Raw genomic sequence first — 23,463 nt, forward strand, 5'->3', positions numbered from 1 at the left:
CATGGTTTTGTTCAAGAACCCTCGTGACCAACTTCAACCCGCTATATTATTCCGTCAACTTAGAGGCGCCAATTACCGCTTCGCTATCGAGGCCTATCTCGACGCGACCAAACGCCCTCACGGCTATATTCTTATCGACAATAGGCAGGAGTGCCCCGATGACTTCCGTTTAAGAACGGATATTTTCCCCGACGAAACCGAAATGGTCTATATCCCTAAGAAAAAAAAGTAGGGAGTATAAAGTCAGCGGAGAGGAAGAAGTCCCTATCCAGTTCGAAAATGCCGGCCCTGGTTGCCGGACACAAAGATTTTCTCTCGGCCCTAGGTAGATCAAATTTTAAACAACGACGCGCTATTCTCCATCACGCTAAAAAACCCTTAATTGATGCTATTGCTGAATGCTGCGATAATACTTTGAAAGGGAATTTAAAGTTAAACCCTTGTCAGAAACGAAAACTAGCTAAACAAAAGAAATTCATTAGACAGGTAGCCTCTAAAAAAGTAGCCTGGCGTAAGAAGAAATTAATTTTAGTTCAAAAAGGTCACGGGATTCTAAGTATTCTCATCCCCACCGTTATTTCAGCCCTCAGTGGGATTTTAGGTCGTTCTTAAGGAAATAAAAAAATGTACGCTCAAAAGTTAGCCTTAGTCCCCCTCGACTCGTTAGGAAAAAATAATAATAATAATAATAATAATAATAATAATAAAAATGTTCTCATCCCCTCTCGAGATACCCCTCAATTTTCGTTTCCACATCCGTTAGGGTCCTCCGTGGATGAATTAAATAATAGCATGACCGACGTACTCAATTCCAATCTTGACATTAGGGATAAAGTTAAATTATTCGAGCAGATGTTCCATCGATATCAAAACATTAAGGATATAGCGACGAAGCCAAAAAATAGAAAAGAAACCGGGCAGGACACGGCCTTCTTAAATCTCGTTCCGATTCAGTTTAGAGCGAGTGCGAAGGACTTAATTAGCCGATTGATTAGCTTAGGCGATAAAGTTTCGTGGTCGAGTGAAGGCGAGTTGTTTATAGATCAAACGCGCGTGCCCGGGTCAGATATCGCTACGCTCGTAAGTTACGCCGTTGGGGCTATAAATAGAAAACGAACGCCTCCCCCCACCGGTTGGAACGAGTTCGACGCCTTGTTCACGCCTACGGTATCATTCAAGAAAACCATCCCGCGAGTGAAAAAGAAGAAAAAAATTACATTTTCGGCGAAACCTAGAAAAGCATCGGTCGTTCGGACTCCGCTCCAATTTAAACCCCGGGACTTATCGAAAGGGGTTATCAATAGAGGCGCGAAAAAAAGGAAAACGGAACAACCAATATGGGAAGAGTTTCTAACCCCGAGGCAGTCTTGAAAAAAATTTATTACGATCCAAAACATCCCGCGAGTTTCGACGGATTGGAAAAACTTTATCAGGCCGTGAAAGACAGAGGTATTCCCCGGGAAACGGTAGAAAAATGGTTAACGAAGCAAGAATCGTACACGTTACATAAGACCGCCTATCGGAAATTTAAAAGGAGCAAGGTTTTCGTAACTAATATTGGCGACCAGTTTCAAATGGACTTGGCGGACATGAGAGACATTTCCGAACACAATTCCGGCTTTAATTACCTACTAGTATGTATCGATACATTCTCGCGACGCGCGTGGGCAGTCCCTTTAAAAAGTAAGAAAGCCGAAGACGTAATCGCCGCGACCGAGAAAATATTCGAGGATCTCACGCCTCTTAAAGTTCAAACCGATAAAGGGGGGGAGTTCACGGGGAAAAAATATCAGGATTTCCTTAAAAGTAAAAAAGTTAAATTCTTTACTAGCGAAAACGATACAATCAAAGCGTGTATGGTCGAGCGACTAAATCGTACGCTAAAGGCTAAAATGTATAAATATTTCACTGCTAATAACACCTATCGATACTTGGACGTCCTCCCTGATTTAATTCATAGCTACAATACCACTAAACATTCCACTATAAAAATGTCACCTCTAGACGTGAAACCGGAAAATATTCTGAAAGTATTTAAAACAATTTACAAGGAAATCCCCGTGAAAAGCCGACGTCAACCTAAACTTAAAGTCGGTGACTTTTGTCGTATCAGCAAATACAGGGGGGTCTTTGATAAAGCCTACCCCGGTACCTGGTCAAAGGAAGTCTTTAAAATCACCCGCCTCGTAAATTTAGACCCGCCCCTTTACACGATCGAAGATTTAACGGGGGAGGGAATAAAGGGACGTTACTATCAGGAAGAACTGCAATTAGTCGCTAAACCTCGACTATACAAGATCGATAAAATTCTCAAGTCTCGGAAACGCAAAAATCAGGTCGAATACTTTGTCAGTTTCGTAGGATATCCGTCGAACGCGAACTCGTGGGTCAAGAAAAAAGATGTATCTGACATTACCTTCAAACGCTAGCATGCGGGTTTACGCCGACAATACGATGGCGTCCTATACCTCAGCGTTACCGAAACCTGTCGAATTGGCGGGGTCTTGGGAGTGCGGGCTAGCTGAGATAAATTACACTAGCGCGTTCTTCAACGTCCTCGAGGGACAAAACACTATCGTTTTCATGGTTGTCGACGAAATCCCTCCTGTCGAATGTAACCCGTCTCCAATCGAAGTCAAGCAAAATGAACCGGAGACTAGCATCGAAAAAAACCTAGAGCCGCCTCAAGCCGATCAACCTACTTTGGGAATAACACTTAAAATTACCACGCCGGGGAAAAAAAATCCGAAAGGGAAAAAAACGGAGCAGATTTTCGATGTCGCCAAAAACGGAGAAACTCTTACGGGTGAAGCTCAGATCGCCGAATGCGCGGCTCAGCCTAGAAGACCCAGAGGGACCTCCCACGTTTATAGGGTACCCATAGGATACTATTCTTCCATCGAACATTTAATTAAGATAATAAACGAAATTATTAAAGATATGAAGACGTCTCTTCAATATAACGAGATCACTCGCCGAGTTCGAATAAGCCCCTTTCGTCATAACGTACTAGTGCAATTTCATTTTGGTCTAGCCATGACATTGGGCTTCGATCCCGGGATTCAATCTTTGGAAAGGGGTTACCGGGGCGCTAGGCCGGCCCTTATAGGCTTTCAAATCCCCCCTCAACTTTACGTTTATACTAATATCGTCGAAGATCAAATGGTGGGTGACACTCTCGTTCCTCTCGTTAGGATTGTCCCCGTAGAAGGCTCGTTCGGAGATAACGTCGGGAAAATTTATGACGTACCTCATTACGTGCGAGTCTCCAAACGCTATTTCGACACGATCCAAGTACATATAATGAACCCTCAGGGGAAACCGGCGCCATTTGCCTTCGGGTCTCTGACGGTTAAACTACATCTACGGAAACAAGATGCCTAAGCCGGATGTCCTCGACGCGCGGGGGTCCTGTCCCTATAGAAATTATTATCTTAATCAAGCGCAAACTGGGGGGTCTAATTTCTATCAAGGAGCGGCTTATCAGAAAGGGCACGGTCTCGGAAGTCTGTTCTCGGGGCTCTTCCGCTGGGCCTCCCCTCTTTTAGTTAGAGGGGCGAAGTATATAGGAAAACAAGCGTTGGGGGTCGGCAGTAAAATTCTCAATGACGCCGTTGCGGGGGAAAATATAAAATCTTCGGCGAGGAAACGTTTCGGTGAAGCTCTAGAAGGGATAACCGGACAAAGCGGTTCGGGGCGGAAAAAGCGTAGGAGAACTAAAACGAGAAGCAAGAAGAAGAAAACAACGAGCAGGAGGAAAACTAGAAAAAGGACCGTTAAACGCAGAATCGGGGCAGTAGCTCGTCGGAAGCCCACGAAACACGTTCGTGACATTTTTTCCCTCAACTAAAAAGAACCAAAATGTACAAAGTTGAAGCCTTGAAATCGGAATTGGACCTGTTCTCGGTCACCCCCGTGCAAACTAGCGTCGAAAGCGCGACTCCAACTTTCTATCGACCGATCTCTACGCTACGAGATGATTCCCAGATTGAATTTTGTATCCCTAAAAGCCCCGAGTATACGGATCTCGCGATGAGTCTCCTTCACGTTAAATGTAAAGTAACGCGGGAGAATGGGGCTAATTTAGACCCCGACGTTAAATTATCAACTTGTAATAACCTAATGCATAGTCTCTTCGATCAAATTGAAATCTACTTGAACGACAATTTAATCACGCCCTCGGCAAGTCGATATTCATACCGAGCCTATTTAGAATCGCTCTTGAACTATTCTGGCGAGGCTAAAACTTCTCACCTGACTTCGTGTCTCTACGCCAAAGACGCTGCCGGAAAGTTTGACGATATAATTACCAACTCGGGGAGCAAGATTCGTCAAGCAGCTATTAAGGATTCAAAGGAAATTTCCTTAGTAGGGGCAATATACGCCGACCTTTTCAACATTCCGAAATACCTTCTAAGCGGGGTGGAAATTAAAGTCCGACTTTCAAGGAGTAAAACGGCCTTTGTCCTTATGGGAGACCCCTCGTTAAACGTGGGGAATTTTAAGATCGCTATAACGGACGCTACTTTGGAAATACGGAAATGCAAGATAAGTCCTCAAATCATTCTGGCTCACGAAAACGCTCTCTTAGGCGCCACAGCGAAGTACCCTTTTACCCGAACCGAAGTGAAAAGCCACGTACTGCTCACCGGCGTTTCAAATACGAGTCTCGACAATGTGTGGCTGGGACCGCTCCCTCAACGCGTTATTATCGGCCTAGTCTCGCATACGGCTTGCGCGGGCGATTTTCATAAAAATCCTTATAACTTTCAACCATTCGGGTTAAATTTCTTATCTCTCTACGTTGATTCGGACGCGGTTCCGAGCAAACCTCTCCAGCCCAAGTTTTCCCAGAATCAATTTGCCCGTGAATATTACACCTTGTTTACGGGGACTAATATACACTTTAAAGATGATGGGAATAGTATATCGCACTCAGAATATCCGAGGGGCTATACTCTATATGCCTTTGATATCACGCCTGATCTTTCCGCGAGTGACAACTCTCATTGGAACCCCGTAAGACGGGGACAGCTACGTATCGAGTTGGGATTCGAAACCCCGCTCACTGAATCGGTTTCGGTCGTTATTTACGGGGAATTTCATAGTTTAATGCAAATAGACAAAGACCGCAACGTGGTGATTGATTATTAAAATGAACACGTTAGAAATAAACGAGATCCTCGGGCATTTACCCGGGTATCAAGGTGCCTTTGCTTCCGATAGACTCCCCGAATATATCCCTTCCTTCCCCGCCTCCCTGGTCGTTAACCTCGATCCTCACGATGGGCCCGGGACTCATTGGGTAGCTATTTACCTAGACGCTTTCAGGAGGGCCGGGTACTTTGACTCGGCGGGTCGTCCGGTGACCCTCCCCACGATAAAAAAGTTCCTGAGAAAAAATTCCTCGAAAATACTCTACAATAGACGTCGTCTACAGGCCGTGGGAAGCAAAGTTTGCGGACAATACTGCGTGCTCTATCTGGAACATCGCTATAGGGGGCGGAGTTTGACCTCCTTCGCTGATAGGTTCACGAGGAACCAATGGAGTAATGACATTCGCGTGGAGACCCTATTTAAGAAGCGGATTTAACTTACCTTGAGTCAGAGGGGGTATCAGCCAACAGAAACATCATGGAAAGACCGCTGGTAGTTGTCGATTTTGAATTCTTACTCGGCGCGAAATACGAACCGGTCGTTAAAGAAGTTGCCGTCGCGTTCGTCGGGGAGTTTCCCCTAGTTAAAAGTGTATTCGTTAAACCTCCGTACCACGGTAGCGGTCTTTCTCACCACGTAGCCCGGCAAAATCAATGGGTCTTTACCCATATCAACGGTTACCTCTGGAACCACGGCGATACCCCTTACATCGAGCTAGAACATCGGCTCAAGGCCTTAACCGAGGACTCCGAATTCGTTTACTGCAAGGGAGAGGAGAAATGTCACGTCCTCAGGAAACTCATCCCCCAAGAGGTGATCGAACTCGGGGAAATCGGTTGCCCCAAGGCCAAGGACATCAGCATCGACCAGAACTATCGGTGTCGGTTTCATCGGCGAGGGAGCCCGACGCTTCTCTGTGCGCGGGAGAAGGCCTGCCGCTTCGCCAAGTGGTTGGAGACCCATCACCAGACGGCTCCCTCGCCGCTCTTCGAGGAAGACGAAGGATTCTTTTAAAACTTTTCTTTATAAAAAAACAATTAATTATTTTTCGAACTCTTATGTTTTTAAAAAACCATTACGTAATTTTCTCAATTCGCGCGCGTATTTTCATTTCGTATCATTTTTCTTATATTCAGTGTTATCATTTTTTGTAATATCTTCCTTTGCGTTAATAAATGTTTCGTTCGAATTTATGTTTTTATTTTTTCAACATACACGTCTAAACTCGTAAGGGGGGGATGGGGGAAAGAGAAAGTCGAGGTTTTTTAGTCGTCTAGTACCGGATCATTCCCCGGGTCATTCCCGAAGTCGGAGAAGTAAGAGGTAGACGCTTTTTTTCTTAAGATGAATTTTGAGAAAAACAGAATCGCTAGTTTCAAGAGTTTTCCCTGTAAGTTTTTAAACGTGAGGGAGCTAGCGAAAGCGGGTTTTTTCTACGTCGGTCACCGGGACAGCGTAATGTGTTTCTCCTGTCAGCGTGTCGTCAAGGACTGGACGGCCGACGACGTCCCGTTACTAAGACACGAAAAAGAGTGTAACTTTTGTCCGTTCATAAGAAATGATTTTTCGGGGGATGTCCCAGCCCTGTCGATGGAGCTTGAAGGGTCAAAGCCGATGCGATACGAGATCGCGCGAATTCGTTCCTTTACTAGAGGATTTAATAATAATTATATTAAGAATAATATTAATAATAAGGAAGGTTTGCCGATTGATCCTTTAAGGGAAGCTAGGCATTTATCCAAAGCTGGTTTTTTTTTACGAATTTCAAAGATTGCGTAAAATGCTTTTCCTGTTCTGGGGAACTAATGAACTGGGATAAGGAAGATAGTCCGTTCGAGGAACATTGGGAAAATTTTCCTCATTGTAAATTTCTTATTTCGAGGGCAAGAAGTGGAAATGTAAAGCATTTAATAGCCGCTGAGGATATCGTAGAAAAGGACAACCAGCTGAATTATTCGACTTACCCCGAATCACGATTAATATACGATTCTTTAAACGAAATAGTCGAAGTCTTAGATGAAGGACGAGGTCTAGACATGCCCGGGGAATAATAGATTTATCCCGAGGAATTCGAGAGGGGCCGCGTGATAATAGACTATTTTTAGGGGGGGCCGTTCACCCCTCAGCGAGAGATGGAAAGAGGGATTTACCCTCCCGCCTCGGTTCTAAGGATCATTCGATCGGTCGCGGACGAAGGTGATAGACACCATTTTTACTCGGCTTCCGTTAAAAAAGATGCATTTTGAGAAAAATAGAATCGCTAGTTTCAGAGGGTTTCCATGTAAGTTTCTAAACGCGAGGGAGCTAGCGAAAGCTGGTTTTTTCTACACCGGGCACACTGATAACGTCATGTGCTTCTCTTGCGAGAGGGTCGTCAAGGGGTGGATGACTAATGACGTCCCGTTGCTGAAACATATCGAGCAGAATCGCTTATGTAAATTCGTAAATGACGAGAATACGGGGAATGTCCCCGTCCTAACACTGCCGATAGACGATAAAGAGCAGACGGATGAGACGGAGCTAAATCCTATGCGCCATGAGCTTGAGAGAATTCGTTCGTTTAACAAGGGATTCCCTGTTAATATCGTAGATGGTAGAGCCTTAGCTCGGGCTGGGTTTTATTATTTAAATTATAAAGATTCCGTTAAATGCTTCGCGTGTGAGGGTGAACTTATGGCTTGGGAAAAAGGCGATAGTCCTTTCGGTGAGCATAGGAAATATTTCCCCCATTGTAAATTTCTATTAGGGGAAGAATGTGGAAACGTAGCTCATTTTATAGCTGACGAGGATATTGTAGAAACTAACCAACCACCTTATTCTTCGACTGCCGAGAAAGCCATAGTATACTGTTTTTTAAAAGAGGTGGTTGACATTTTAGAGGGTGAAAAACGGAAACGACTGGAAACCAAACATTTTTGCACAATTGGATAATAGGTTTTGGAGGCCGCGTGAATCTCTCTTTTCCCCAACTTTCTCACGGTTTGAGAAATTCCTTCATTCGGGGTCTCTCTCCCCCCTAGTTAGAGATTTCTCCCTGGATTTTAGTTCGGTAGGAATCATTCGATCGCTAGTTTACGAAGGTGTCAGACTAAATTTTTAACTTCCTCTAAAAAAATGAATACCCTGGCGAAACGAGTCGCTAGTTTTAAAAAGTTCCCGGTGGAATATATGGACACTCTCGAACTGGCTCAGGCGGGCTTCTTCTTCGTAGGGCATAAGGATATCACTATCTGCTTCTGGTGCGACGGTCTGGTGCGGGATTGGGAGCTGGGATCTAACCCCTTACATTGCCACACCGCCTTGTTCCCCGAGTGCGAGTACGCCAAGCTCGAGTTCGCGAAGCTACAGGAGACCTACGATGCCCAACTAGGCCCTATGAGGTATGCGGACGAGCGGTTGAAGACTTTCACCAGTTTCCCGCTAGAGAAGCCGTGCCATATGGAACTCACCAACGCGGGTTTTTTCTACACAAACTTTACGGACTACGTGAAGTGTTTTTTCTGCGGTGGTGAGATCGGAGATTGGGGTGCGGAAGACGATGCCTTTCTGGAACACGGGAGACTATTTCCCGATTGCAAATTTGCAAAAAACTATTATTGCGGGAACGTCTTTTTAAAATCATTCATGCTCAACATCGCGTAAAATTTGATCTCGTTCCCGTAACTTTCTTTTTCCTCGATGTAGAAGATCGAACTAACTATTCCTTATTAAATAATTTCCATTTTAAAAGGAGAATCTCCCTAATTAATAATATTTTACAGCCTATTTTATTAAAACATGTACAGAAAAGTGTAATAAAAAATGATTTAGTATAATATTCGTCTCGTTATTTTTTTCCAATACATTTTAGGTAAAAAAAGATAGGTAAGTGGAGGTATCCATAAAATGAGGTGAAGTTAGAGGGCTCCATAATTTTGGATCTATAAATTCGGTGAGTCTATGAAAATCGCTCCATAATTTTGGATCTATAAATTCGGTGGCTCTATAAAAATCGCTCCATAATTTTGCTTATCTATAAAAAAAGGTGAGACCTTATCTATAATTCTGCTTATCTATAAAATCGCTCTATAATCTTGCTTATCTATGGCCAGGCCTATTTCTCTGTCATAGTGATTTATAATAAGTAATAATTTTATTACGGAAGACTCATGAGACGATTGTATTTAATTAAAATTTATTGTAAAAACTTAATTTAAATACAAACATTTAAAACGTTATGATACGAATTTAAACATCAGCGTTCGACTGATATTCGCTGATGTTAAAATTCGTAACATAATGTTTTAAATGTTTGTATTTAAATACAGTTTTTACAATAAATTTTATTTAAATACAATCGTCTCATGAGTCTTCCGCAATAAAATTATTACTTATTAAGTTAAGAATAGGCTAGGTTATGCTGAGAATAGGTCAGGTTATGCTGAGAATAGGTCAGGTTATGCTGAGAATAGGTCAGGTTATGCTGAGAATAGGTCAGGTTATGCTGAGAATAGGTCAGGTTATGCTGAGAATAGGTCAGGTTATGCTGAGAATAGGTCAGGTTATGCTGAGAATAGGTCAGGTTATGCTGAGAATAGGTCAGGTTATGCTGAGAATAGGTCAGGTTATGCTGAGAATAGGTCAGGTTATGCTGAGAATAGGTTAGGTTATGCCGAGAATAGGTTAGGTTATGCTGATAATAGGTCAGGTTATGCTGAGAATAGGTTAGGTTATGCCGAGAATAGGTTAGGTTATGCTGAGAATAGGTCAGGTTATGTTAAGAATAGGCTAGGTGTAGGTTATTTCAATCTAACTTCTTAAAATATAAAGGTAAAATGGATTGATGTCAGCTGTCTGCTTGAAAAGAATGTTCAGATTGTGGTGTTGTGAGCGATTTTTAACCCATAAAAAATTGCGAACCGTTGCTACGTCATTAATCACACGTGAATAAGTTATTTTATTTGAAATCGCAAATAATTGGGAACACTCATAGACTACTCGCGGTATTTATCAGCGAGCAGGTAATAAGAAATTCCGTTAGAAACTTAAGTAACAATCATGAAATTTATCTGATAATTGGTTTAAAATTACTTTGTTTGCTGAAACCACTTTTGTTTAAAAAAAAATCATGTTTTCATTGGTAATGCGACCGGCATTACAAATTTTAAATGGTAGAAATTGCTCCTAAGGTCGGTACTACCGACAAAGAAGGGGAATTTAAGGAGAGATGGATCTCTGATCTGTACCTAATAATGGGTTTTCAGAAAGTTAGACTCAACCTTTTCCATTAAGACAAAACAACAATTGACATTAAAACTATTTATATTGAATAAATAGGTCCTCATATTTATTATAAATATTAAAGTATAAAAACACGTTCATATGCGCAAGTAAAAATTTATTTATATACAAATAAAATATAAACAGCCGACTAGTTTCGACCAAACATTGTGTCCTTCCCGACCCTAAGGCGGGTTCTTATAAACTTCTGATACGATCTTCAAATACGTGTTTTAAGTTCGTAGTCTTATGGGCTAGTGGGAATTTTTTTTATCTAAATATAAAGTTGGTAATGTTTCTTCCTCGTGTCTGGGTACTTTTAACCCATTCGTACGTCTCGGATATTCGAGACTTATCTTCCAATATATTGGACATCCGTTTTCTAGGCCATGAAAGTCACGTTTCAGCGTGGGGTGTCTCAAGTTGACGGAATTAGGCGACAACGTTTTTAAAGACGGAAGTCGCAGCGCAGTTGTCGATTGCACGCTACGTATTTCCCTGAATGTCTTTTTTGGGTTCTCAAGAAGTAAGCCTATCTAAAGGCTTTCGCATATTCTGTTCCAGGCGTTGCCAGACTAATATCGCGCACGTCAATAATATCGATAATTTCGATAATTTCGATAATTTCAACGGCTTATTTTAGAGTGCGATACTTATTAAATCTGTAACTTATTTTAAAGCAAGTGTCGGCTCTACGTGAAGTAGCTCTTTTTTCAACAGATGTCGCTAGCGTCGAAATCAAAACCATATGCTGAAGCTACATTTCGACTCAAAAGGTGGGACATAAAAGTATGCTTCGCGTTGATTGGCTCGTTTGTAAATTTATCAATAACTTTAATTATAGTAATTGTATACAATATATTTTGTATGGGGTATATAATTTAGGTAAAAGTTCACTAAGCAGAGTAAAAGTGGTCTAAATATAATACTCTATAATGGCTCTCTGACGACGTTATTGTTTCGCTATTTTGAATTTTAGCTTCCGTTCCCATTAATAGATGGCTCCACGCTCTCCACGAAATTAATTTTTTTCGAAGATTCGGATAGATTCATGGCCATCTCTTATAACAGGGGCCTTTTCATAATACAGGTGGCAATGATAGAGCCGACAGTTGCTTTAAATTATAATTTATTAGTCAAGATTTGGTAAATAGCCCCGACATGATTAACGTTATTAACATTTTTGATTTATCAAAAATATAACATTCGAGCACTACCTACGTAATTAAGCAAGACCCGTGCGTGCTCGGAAATATAATACATTTACTGGTCTTTCGATTTTGCGGCAAATTCCCGCTAGGTGCGCTCCGGCCTTGTCTTTAGCATAGGCCATGGTGATTAAATCACGTAAGCTACGGCCGGTAGTGACAGTTTCGTAGGACAGCGTTTAAGGAATAAATTTAATGTTTAAGTATTTTTTTTATAAATCTCAATATTTATATAACATAATTTTAAAATCGAAGTACTAGTAGCCTACATAATTTATCACCGTACCCTATGCTATAGACAATGCCTGAGCAGTAGATTCGACGTACATGCGCACCTATCGGGAATTTGCGGAGAATTTGAAAGACTAAAAAAATTCCGAGCATGCACGGGCCTTGATTTATTACGTGGGTAGTGATTGGACTAAGATTTACTCCAACAATTCAAATGAAATTTAACATTCAAGGATACGAGAATTGTTTTCTTAAATCGAAAATTTTGGCCCATTGGTACGATTATTTTGGCAACGCTTTCAGTTCGTTCATTGGACATTTGAACCTAAGCGTATCATAATCGCAATTCTTTTATTTGGTTGCGCTATTTTTAGTAGATGCCATTACACGGGAACGTTTTTCCATACTTAAAAATATTTGGTGAATATTTATGTACGCTCCCTAAACATTTGAAAGAACCATCGTGTTCTCTTTGGGTTTTACCAGCGCATCAGCTCTCTTTCCCAGACATTGCTAACTATGGTGCAATGGGTCAGATATGTTGTAATTTGCTCGCTCCGAACCCGTGACCTCCCTTTGTCTATCTTTGGGGTTAAAACGACTTCCTGGAGCGAGATTCGGCTGAATTGAGTAAATAGTTATCAACGTCAAGATGCCTTAAAAGTGATCCTGTCGCGAGTTTTGGACCACTACGTACGTGGTTGACGACCGACCGTTGCGGACTTGGGGTGATCTGTGTAACTATATATTTTCATAAAGTATCGTGAAGCCGAACAAGTATGTATTTATATTTAGTTTGTTTTGGCCTGACCAGCCCTGATTTATTAACTATTTTTTCAAAACATTTTGCCACCCTAATATTTTATCTTAATTAAAGGAAACGTTTGTAAATAATGTAATTTTTTTCATTCTAATAAAACATAATCATTTATTAAATTCCCCTAGACAACGAGCATTATTTTAAATATGTTACAATACTCTCAAATAGCTTTGTTGACATCAATCGATGTTTCCTCTTGAGCGCTGTATTATTGACTTTCCTTTACTACAGCAATTTGACATAAAAGGAGTATAAAGTGTTTACAAATTTGTCTCAATTTCACACGCAATCAAATCCACGCGGCGATTTACTAATGTAAAAGGTTTCTCCAGGTTTAGGGGTCCGAAGAATACATAGTTTTCACTAAAGGGGGTTTGGTCTTGTTCCCCCTAAATTCATCCGCTGTTCCCCTCCCCGTACAGAACTGCCAGACCCTGCTTATGAGCCCAACTTACATTCTTCGGTTATATGTTTGTCCGATACTCTCCCTTTCGGTTACTCGGGAAATAGTAGAGATTGAAACCGGAAATCTAAAAGCCAGGTCTTGCACATCTAAGTCAAGTCGCAATCTTAGAAGGGTGACCAAAAACTCTAGAAACATAGACAGTTTGGCGTTTAAACTTGGTTGAAAATGAGCCGAAACTAAATTAAACGTTCCTATTATAATTTTTAAGGTGGGAAGCCTGGTGTAGTAAATGGCACGATTTTCATTAGAATGGATATAATTTTCATCCAATACGCTATTAGAAGCATTTCTTTCGAGTTGAGTAATATCATGCGCGGTCAAATCAGTTTGAGTACATGTATTTACAAACATTACACTTTGTTTATCTTGATATTTAGTTTCTTCTGTATAATAGTTTGAATACAACCGTCAGACACAATGGGACTTCCCCACCTTGTATAGATCGATTTACAATTTTTAACGGGCAAAGACAACTTTAAAGGGGGGAAATTTATCCGAGGTAACGTGGTGATGGGCTGATGGCGTTATTTGTTAGTAGATGGCGCTCTGATAGCAAGGTGACGTCATAATTTTGATTTTCAACGATTGGTTGAAAGTTTTCAGTTTTTAGTGGAGAATGGTTTTGTCGAGATTTAAAATACCAAATTCTCTTCCCTGATTGGATAGTTTAAAATTGTATTATAGTGTCATCTATGGCGGAGAGTGTTAACTACTGTTAAAATTAATTGTTAATTTAAATTACAAAAATTATATATTTTTAATAAGAATTTAAAGTACTATAATTTAGTAATTAATTAATAACTTTTTCAAAAAGTTTATTTTTCATAAACTTTATAGTGTCGTCATCTACCTCAAACATTATTAAATAGGAAGGTACCTCGGGAGGATTTCACCCCTTTTTGCATATTTCCCTGAAGGCAATATGTGAATGCGTCTATAATGTTCGCATTTTCCTATATTTCTGTACCCTCTTCTAAGGTTTCAACTTCGGCCGCGGAAGATATGGCCAACGATAAAGGAGAGTCTATGGCTTTATCATCATCATCATGACTGAAATAGGTGCTTTCGTCGGTAATAGAAGGGGATAACGGCGTCGAAGCCACGCTGGCAATTAATCGCTTGCTATAGCTCTCAGCATCGACCGGTTATGCAAATCTATTTTTGATTTGGGAGATCTAATACTTCTCAAAGAGTTGTAACCCAAATTCCGAGATCGAATCCAATCTGGATGTGTTTCATCTCTTAAATTATTGTACCTCTGATTACAATTAAGGTAAATAACAAATTATTTGAATGTAGCTTACCATTAATAAAGTGATGATATCTATGATATATCTGTGGGTCGACCCCACCTAGTCTTAGAACTGTAATCCAGGCATTTTGTATTTTCAAAGATGGTTCGCGAATGTATATACTTTGGTTCTTAACAACCACCCGGTATTGATGAAAAAGATTAATTTTTATCTTTCCTATTATTGGTTTTACAATTACGAACATAACCGTACAACATTTGAACCAAAATTCCACAATATGGTAAGCCTAAGCCTTGGATCCTATGCTAAATTATAGCCAAGGCTGGAGAGGGAAACCTTTTTAGTCTGCTAAGTTGGACTCACAAGTGTCTGGCAGTTCTGTACGGGGAGGGGAACAGGGGATAAATTTAGGGGGAACAAGAGCAAACCCCCTTTAGTGAAAACTATGTAATTAATAGATTTCTCCACGCTCTCCACGAAAATAATTTTTTTCTAAGATTCGGATAGATTCATGCCCATCTCTAATAACAGGCGCCTTTTCATAATACAGGTGGCAATGATAGAGCCGGCAGTTGCTTTAAAGTTACTAAACTGCTGGATTTTCGTCCACTAAGCAGACTATTTTATAATACAGTCACTTCAAGGCCCGTGCATGATCGAAAAAATATATTCTGGTCCTTCTAATTCGCCGCAAATTCCCGTTAGGTGCGCATGTACGTCAAATCTATTGCTCAGGCCTGGTCTTTAGCATAGGCCATGTTGATGTATAACTAGAGGTCGGCGTTTGGATAAAAATTAATCACTTTATCTTTTTTAATCCACAACCGACGATTAACCGAAAAATAAAATTATTTTTTTCACGTTAAATCCCTTTCTATCCGTGGATAATATCTATAAATAAACAGTTATCCGCAATTTTTATGGTTAATCGATATTTTGGCAGTTAATTTATCCGTTTTGCCCACCTCTATGTATAACGTAGGTAGTGTTACAATACACAAAGCAGCTTGTGGCTAAGTATGTACAACGTAAACCGTTTATTTAGGAATAGAGGCTAAAAGTCAAACTAAATTGAGAAATCCGTCGAAGGTTCCGCTTAATATTCTCTACAAATCGCTAAAGTCGAAGCAAATCAGTCATCGTGTAAATTCATTTCTATGGACGGCGGAGAGTGAGATCCTCAAAATGAGACTTGATGAAATTCTCGGCCAGTGTTATCAGCGTTGCCATGCCGCTGTCAAAACCTAATAACGGTTAAGCGTATCAGCAGCCGATAAGAGCACTGTCTCTTGTCGCTGAGTGATGTTATTCCACTTCATTACGTTTTGAGTTGTCAAGAAATAAATGTAATTTATTAAGGACTAGCTTTAACCGATGCGTTGTTGTCTCGGCACAGTCCAAAGGCATTATTTCACGTGTGAAATCCAAAGACGAAACGACGAGTAGAAAATTACCGCACTTAGTCTTTAATATTTTGGTAAGCAGAGGCGTATAAACCAGGGTTGCAAGGGAGGCAATGCCCCGCCCAAACAACTTGTGGGGGAGACAACTTAAGTTATCCCCAAATGTATGCTCGGTTGGAAATTAAAATTTATCAATTTAATAAAGCAAATATTAAACTACGGTCCTTAATTTTCTTAAGAAATATTGTTTTTTTAACAAAATAAACTTGAAACGTACTAAAATATCTATTTTTCTCTAATTATCAATTTAAATTAATCTTTAAAATTTCCAAATGCAAAAAAGGTCCGTTTTTGGGTTTCAATTGTCTTTTCGACACGGGACTGCCACCCTCCAACTTCTAAAACATTCCTACGCCACTGTTGGTAAGGAATATCATAGGTTTGTAGCTATATTTCACTTAAATGTTTTAGTTCCGAATGTTGCATTTTGCTGCAAGCCATTTCTGGAATTCCTAATACGTGCTCTTTGTCTCGACAATTCGTTTCACCGACCCGTGATTATTGGTTATTATGTTGCGTTTTGTTTACGCTAGTTCAGGTATGACGTCAAGTTTACATCACTTCACGCGTAGTTATCGGTAATTAATTAGACTAACTGGCATTCTCATGGAACGTAACTATAGACTTATTTAAATACATATTTCTATGGAGATGCAACAATTAGAGCTATTATAAAGTTCATTTATGGAATTCGCCATTACTCTCTCCATAACTCAAAATGCAAAATACTTTCTCCACAACTCAAAATGCAAAATACAAAATGCATTTGGAAAATTGGTTTTTCTAAATGGAAAATGTAAAATGGTTTTTGCAGCTCAAAATGAAAATACAAAATGCATATTGAAAATAGTTTTTCAAAATGCACTAATTTTACTTTTTATTAGTCGCCAACATTTACAATAAATTAAATGAATTTTCGTCTGCTTTTGTGTCAGTGAGAAGCTAAGTATCGCCATCTATGATTACTTGGAAGTAAATAGCAGACGAATTTTATCTACAAGAGCTGCGATGATGGTACCAGAGTAAAAACATATCAAACCCACAAAATGCAAAAAGGAAAATAGTTTCCTAGAAATTCACAATGCCAAATCCTTTTCCTAACTCAATATGCAAAATGCAAAATTATTTTCCTAACTCAATATGCAAAATGCAAAATTATTTTCCTAACTCAATATGCAAAATGCAAAATAATTTTCCTAACTAATTTTGCATTTTGCATTTTCAAAAAGCATTTTGAACAACCCTGCTCATTATGTTTCTAACGTACCATCTATGGTGTTCATACATTTAAACGGCTCGACCTTTGGTGGTGAGGTTCTACACGAAAGGTTTTGTGCTCCATTTTTGTTTCAACATTCAGTAAACTGTTAGTTATTTTTATATTCACGAACCTTTAAATAAATTCTGAAGCAGTCTGCGTAAAATGATTAAAGTTTAAAGTTACAAACTTCGAATGCAGTCGAAGGTGGGATACAATGTGAACCGTAAATGAACTACCTCGTTAGAAAGAAATAAAACTTTTCGACGGACAAATGGATTTTATTTCGTTTAATTTTGAACTTTCTCAATTCGAACAATATTTAATTTGAAGGTACATGTTTCCAAAGAAATGGTGTGTTCGTTAAAAAATAACCTTCTAATTTCAGATAATTTAAGTATCTATATTTTCATACAAAATTTAAGAGACTAATAGCAGTTCAGTTTTATCGTCTGGAGGTACTTTAAGCCTTTTATAGTTTTCAGTAATTTTCTGATTTAATAGCGTCGGCTCTTAAATAATATATTAATCTAATTTTGGAACCGTGAGAAGCAGACGATATATAAATATATAGATAGATAGATAGATATATAGATAAATATTTAGATAGATATTGCTCATCTATTAATTCTATGACGTTTTCAATCTTTAAATATTTATTTTTCCCAAAATCTGTTTCGAGATTTCCGCTATTTTGAATTATAAAAGTGTTACTATATTTGCGCATTAAATATTCTGAAAGCCAAGATCGATATTTTTGAGGTTGAGATTAACTTGCTATTTTGAATTTAAGAAATCTTACAAAGTTTGTGTAGTAAAGATTATGGTATTTCAGTCTGTCCAGATTAACATTTTCGAGGCTGAAATCTAATATGGATATTTGGTACTATAAAAATGTTACTATATATCTGTACAATAAAGATTCTAAAAAACAAGATCGGAAGTTGAAGTATCGAGATCTGTAATTGCTAAAGATCTTCTGATTTGATGTCAAAATTGAACTAGTAAACTTATTCCATATCGGTTTTCTTAAAATCATTACTTGTTCGTTATTTAGACCTCACTTCTAGTTAGCTATTTTATTTCGTTACTTAAGCCAGGATGACGATAACCGTTAAGAAATACTGTAATAAAGCTGCACCAGACATTAAGTGAATTTCCCGGTTTGAAAATGTGATTTATGGTCAGAGATGCTATAAAAGCAGGCTCGAAAAAGCTCGGGATTTTCCACTTTCCCGGAAGCAGAGTGCCAAAAATATAGTGAAAATATTTGTTCGTGGGAACACGGCTTAACATTATTTGCCTATTACGTTTGTCGAGAATACTAAAAAGTAAAAACGGCACCTAGACTCAACCCACGCTCAACCACCAGGTAAAGATAGATATGTTTCTTTAATATTGTATATACCACGGGTAAATAGCGGCAAATAATAGCAAATATTCGTAGATAGGGTAAATAATGGTAAATATGGCCTTATAGTGTATAATAATGTTAAATCAAGATAATCATTCAATCTGGAAGATTGTTCTAAAATCAAATTATCAGCTGAAAAATTACTAGCAGTCGAAGGTAAAACCTTTTAACTCGAGAGTCTGAAAATGACGGCGTTTATATAGTTGGAAGCCAAATTTGTGAAATGACGCCTACCTCGTGTGTGCAAAGGCTTAAATATTATTATCACGTAAACAAATAATTTAGATAAAATATTGAATTGTTTTTTATTGTTTCCATAATTCATTTTCGTTTTATATGAAAAACAATCGCAACCGAAACGAGTCTAGGTGGCGTAACGGCGCTAGCTTGTCCGAGGTGGCGCCTATGATCTAGCGTCTGCTACCGACAAATTAAAAAGTCATAAGAATGTTTTTTTCTTAAATGAATTTATCAAAATGTAAACAAACGATTAAAAAATTTATTTTAAAATTCAAGTATCATTATTTATTAAGTCAAATTTACGAATAACGAAACTAATAGCGTCTGCTTTCGCCGCTACCTATCTAGGTTTCAATGGCGAACCAAAGGGGGCGTAGCGATAGTTTTCGTTCGCGAATAGAAATAGCAATCTTTTATTAAGTTTATTATATTTGTGTTATTTATGGTCTTACTATACCGTTGTTAAAACATGGGCAAACTACTACAGGACTCACAATTCTATACTAAGCTTCGAACTGTCGCGCTATTCGACTGGAGCACTACCGTGCGTTATTCGCGAGAATTAAAAATCTGGTACAAAATGGCGAGAATCTCCCTAGCCTGATTTACGAGTTTATAAATAACTTTTTAGCTATGGCCCCGAAAAAATGTTATTACGGTGATTGTCGATGTGATAGTAGGTTATTAAAAGGTGCAAACTTCGATATCCAAATCCCCAAATGCAACCCATAAAGTTTGAGCAATGGTTAAGGGCCAGTGGTTGGGACTTGACATCATCTGAAAAATGTATTTATTCAAAATTGCCTCGATATATTTGCTGGAAACATTTTCTTGGTAGCGATGGGCCTTCGAAATTAAATTCAAATCCAGTTCAACTAACGACATAAATGGAAAGGTAATCATATGTAAAAATTATATTCGTTATACATATATACTAAAGAAATTAAAATCGTTCTATTCATTTGCAACCGTTTTGTCCCAAATTTTAAAATTCAAAGAACTTCACTAGGTGGCGCTGCTCGTCACGTAAAGTTTTATAGGCTTTATAGCCTAACATTACGAGTCCTGTAGTAGTTTGCCCATGGTTAAAACCAGCTCTTACAATCAGTACTGTCGTTGAAATTGTGAAAGTAAAAAAACTGTATTGTGACGCCATTGAGCGTTATGGAACGAAGACAATACGTCAAAATATTTGTAGACAATTTGCTTTCCGGAGGTGCCAGGCCATAGTTTGCTAGCGGAGGTCTGTACAACCTTTTGCTAGGTGCATCGTTATATTTTTCGCCGACCTAGAAGCAAATTAAATATACTGCCTACTAAAGTATACTAGTCGGGTTTTGTATGCAATGGCGGCAAACAAAGTCTATGGGTAGGCGTGAATGTGAATGGCACGAGGAAAACTACTTCTGAAACATTTCAGCAACTGTCAACTTCATAAACAATTTCGCGTGTTACCTTCGTTTTTCTGGTTTCCCGCTCGGCGTTTCAGCATTGCTAGAACCTTATTCCTGACAACGTTAACAAACTGTTATTAACTGTTTGGTATAGAGTTGAAATCGGAAATTTCAATTCAATACAAATAATTCTCGGTCAAATAAAGTTTCACTTCGTAGTTGACAATAATAGAGACGGCGAAATTATGGTTTTACGGTCTTGCTTTGAGTGCGAGGGCAAATTTTACGCGTCGTTCGTGGGAAGCGGGAGTTCGTTTTATGAGCCATAAAATCAACATTTACCGGTTCCTTCACGACCCTCGATGAAGGCAACCGTGTTTGACGTCAAGTCTCCGTTATTTTTTCCGAAAGTGACATATAACTGAAATATAAATTCTCCAAAAAGTCCCGTCAGGCTTCAAATCGGGACAAAGTTGTCTGTGTCAAGCGAGAGGCGTCGATAGTCAATTCGCACGCTGAGCTTTGACCCACAACATATTCGCGACCCTAAACTATCGTCACGCCAACTTTCGGCGGCTGTCCAGAACTTTGATTGCGTTGAAGGGCCTTGGCTCTTGCAGATGCTACCATTACAAAGATTTTAGATAGAAGTCTCTAGAAAGTCGAGGTTTTTTTAACCTCTGAAAATATCTATATATCTATCAATCTATGTGTCTATCCAATTAGTTTATTTATCGATTTATCCGTCCATCTATATAATTATCTGTCTATCTAACTATTAATCTATCCTATCTATACTTCATTATAAATTATATATTATATATATTATTATTATTTTATATATATTATATACAACCAATGTTGTATTTACCCGGTATCTCAAAGCGTCGTTAAAAGTGATGTTTTTGGAGCCGCTTGAAGCACACGTTGATGACGTTGTTCCTCCCCCACCTACCTATGCAAGGAAACAAAATCCGTATATTTTAAAGGCCTAAACCTCGGAGTATAAAATTTGGTTTCATTCTGCCCTGATGGCTTAATTATGGAGTTTCCCAAAGGCTCAACCACTTTGATTTTAACAATATTTGACTTTGAAAGTTATACCAAATATGTATGCAACGATTATTTAATTTTGTTGTTCAATAAGGCACAATTGAAGCGTTTTCTGTACATGTTTTACTAAACATACTTAAACTCTGTTGAAATGCTCCATACATCCCTTTAAAGATAACCATTTTATGACTAAATAGAAATAATTTAAATACACATTTTGATGGCTGATATTATTATATTTGAAAATAGGATACTGCTCTAAAATTAAAAATTCGACTGTTCCACACCACCCTGGAACCGAAGAGTATTATCAATTGGAAATATTCCCACCCTCTAATTTACGTCACAAATACTCAAATCCTCTCTCAATTATAATAGCAAAATAAACCTTCAAATTATTAAATTAATAATTATTAATACTAAATTTTTATGGTTTTATCATTAATTTTAAAATTATTTTCTAAATTAACCTAATCATACTTTTATAAATGAGAAAAAACACGGTACTACATTGGGACTAAATGTTTAAATTATTGATATTTTAGGTTAAAAACTATGATATGTTGCAACATTTCAGCGACGCCACTGAACCTATAGCATTAAGTAACATGGTTGCTTCGTTCATAAAATTCTTAAATTGAATGAAATCAAGTCGAGGTTACACTACAGTTTAAAGCCGGGTTTAACGTGCAGCTTCACTCAATTTCATTGGTCAAAACTGCCTTTCAAACCGATTTAACCGGAATTTTCTAAGGGCTGATCACTCTCCGTAATCAATAAAAAAAATTGCAGCTTTCATCGTTGTAAAGTAATCGGTGTCGTATTAACCCATATAAGAGCTGATGGGCTCGGAGCGTCTTGGGCCCATCGAAATTCCCTTTCCCTCGTGAAGCGTGGGCCCCTTCTCTTGGTGGGGCCCTAGCCTTCAGCCTAATCAGCCTTACGGTTAATACGGCACTGCACGAAACTAATTAAGCATTACCTATGTCTAAAATCAATTTCTTCATTCAAAGAATTAGTGGTATCCAAAAAAATAATCCTTACCATTGAAACTAACGTTCTCGTAAAGTTTCGCGCAGTCATCCTCGAGCGACGTCTCGTCGGACACGCTTAAATCCATATTCACACTTCGATTCGACGTCATTCTTGGCCGCAAATTACAGCATTACGCGGGAGTTGAAACTAAGTTTCAAACTAAGTTCATTGTGGTGAATGATGTAACTTGGGACGTAAGCGGGAGTTCGTGGAAAGAGCGATTATTTGCCGAAAATGAGAGAAGGCCAGAAATCAATCCGTTCGGAGCGAAGGTCGCTTAAGAAGTGAGCTGTCCTCCGACTCTGCCACGGCCTCTCTCTCTCTCAATCACTCTCTCTCTCTCTCTCTCTCTCTCTCTCTCTCTCTCTCTCTCTCTCTCTCTCTCTCTCTCTCTCTCTCTCTCTCTCTCTCTCAATCTCTCTCTCTCTCTCTCTCTCTCTCTCTCTCTCTCTCTCTCTCTCTCTCTCTCTCAATCTCTCTCTCTCTCTCTCTCTCTCTCTCTCTCTCTCTCTCTCTCTCTCTCTCTCTCTCTCTCTCTCTCTCTCTCTCTCTCTCTCTCTCTCTCTCTCTCTCTCTCTCTCTCTCTCTCTCTCTCTCTCTCTCTCTCTCTCTCTCTCTCTCTCTCTCTCTCTCTCTCTCTCTCTCTCTCTCTCTCTCTCTCTCTCTCTCTCTCTCTCTCTCTCTCTCTCTCTCTCTCTCTCTCTCTCTCTCTCTCTCTCTCTCTCTCTCTCTCTCTCTCAATCCCACTCGCTCCCTCGTCTTGCCTGGCAAAAATCATTCGGAAGAGCTTGACGCTTCTCACTCACCCGAGCCTTCATTTCACTCAAACTTACAAGTTTTAGTTGGACGATAAAGTTTTCCAACCGAAAGCGCTCCGCGAAATCAAGGTTGTCTCATTTAAATCATCAATTTACAACACGATTTAACCCACTAATTCCTTTTTTAAAATTCATTAATTTGTGTAACGATTTATATTAACTGATTTTTTTAAAATCATTGATTTTAAATAAAGGTTTTAAGTCACGATTAAATTCGAATGGTAAATTTCAAGTACTAGTTATATGAAATGAACAAATCAATAAATCAATAAATGATGACTTAATGAGTTAATAAATGAATAATTAAAATGAATTAAGGAGTTAATAAGTTAATAAATATCAATGAATTCATGAATGAATTAATAAAAATAATTAATTCATGAGTTAAAAAATT

General features: G+C 38.8%; 1 protein-coding gene across 2 annotated transcripts in view; it reads right to left on the reverse strand.

The window, feature by feature from the left end:
• Window positions 1–22,499, reverse strand: part of LOC149926138 (corticotropin-releasing hormone receptor 1-like) — an 84,040-nt gene extending 61,541 nt beyond the window's left edge. For both annotated transcript variants that reach the window (XM_090159901.1, XM_090159900.1), the window contains exon 1: window positions 22,261–22,499. In XM_090159901.1, the coding sequence (XP_090016027.1) occupies window positions 22,261–22,360 (100 nt within the window). In that variant the 5' untranslated portion in view covers window positions 22,361–22,499. The remainder of the gene's footprint in view (window positions 1–22,260) is intronic.
• Window positions 22,500–23,463: the final 964 nt, after the last annotated feature.

Source organism: Leiobunum rupestre, chromosome 10, assembly GCF_980474605.1.
Source record: "Leiobunum rupestre chromosome 10, qqLeiRupe1.1.hap1, whole genome shotgun sequence".
NCBI lineage: Eukaryota > Metazoa > Arthropoda > Arachnida > Opiliones > Sclerosomatidae > Leiobunum > Leiobunum rupestre.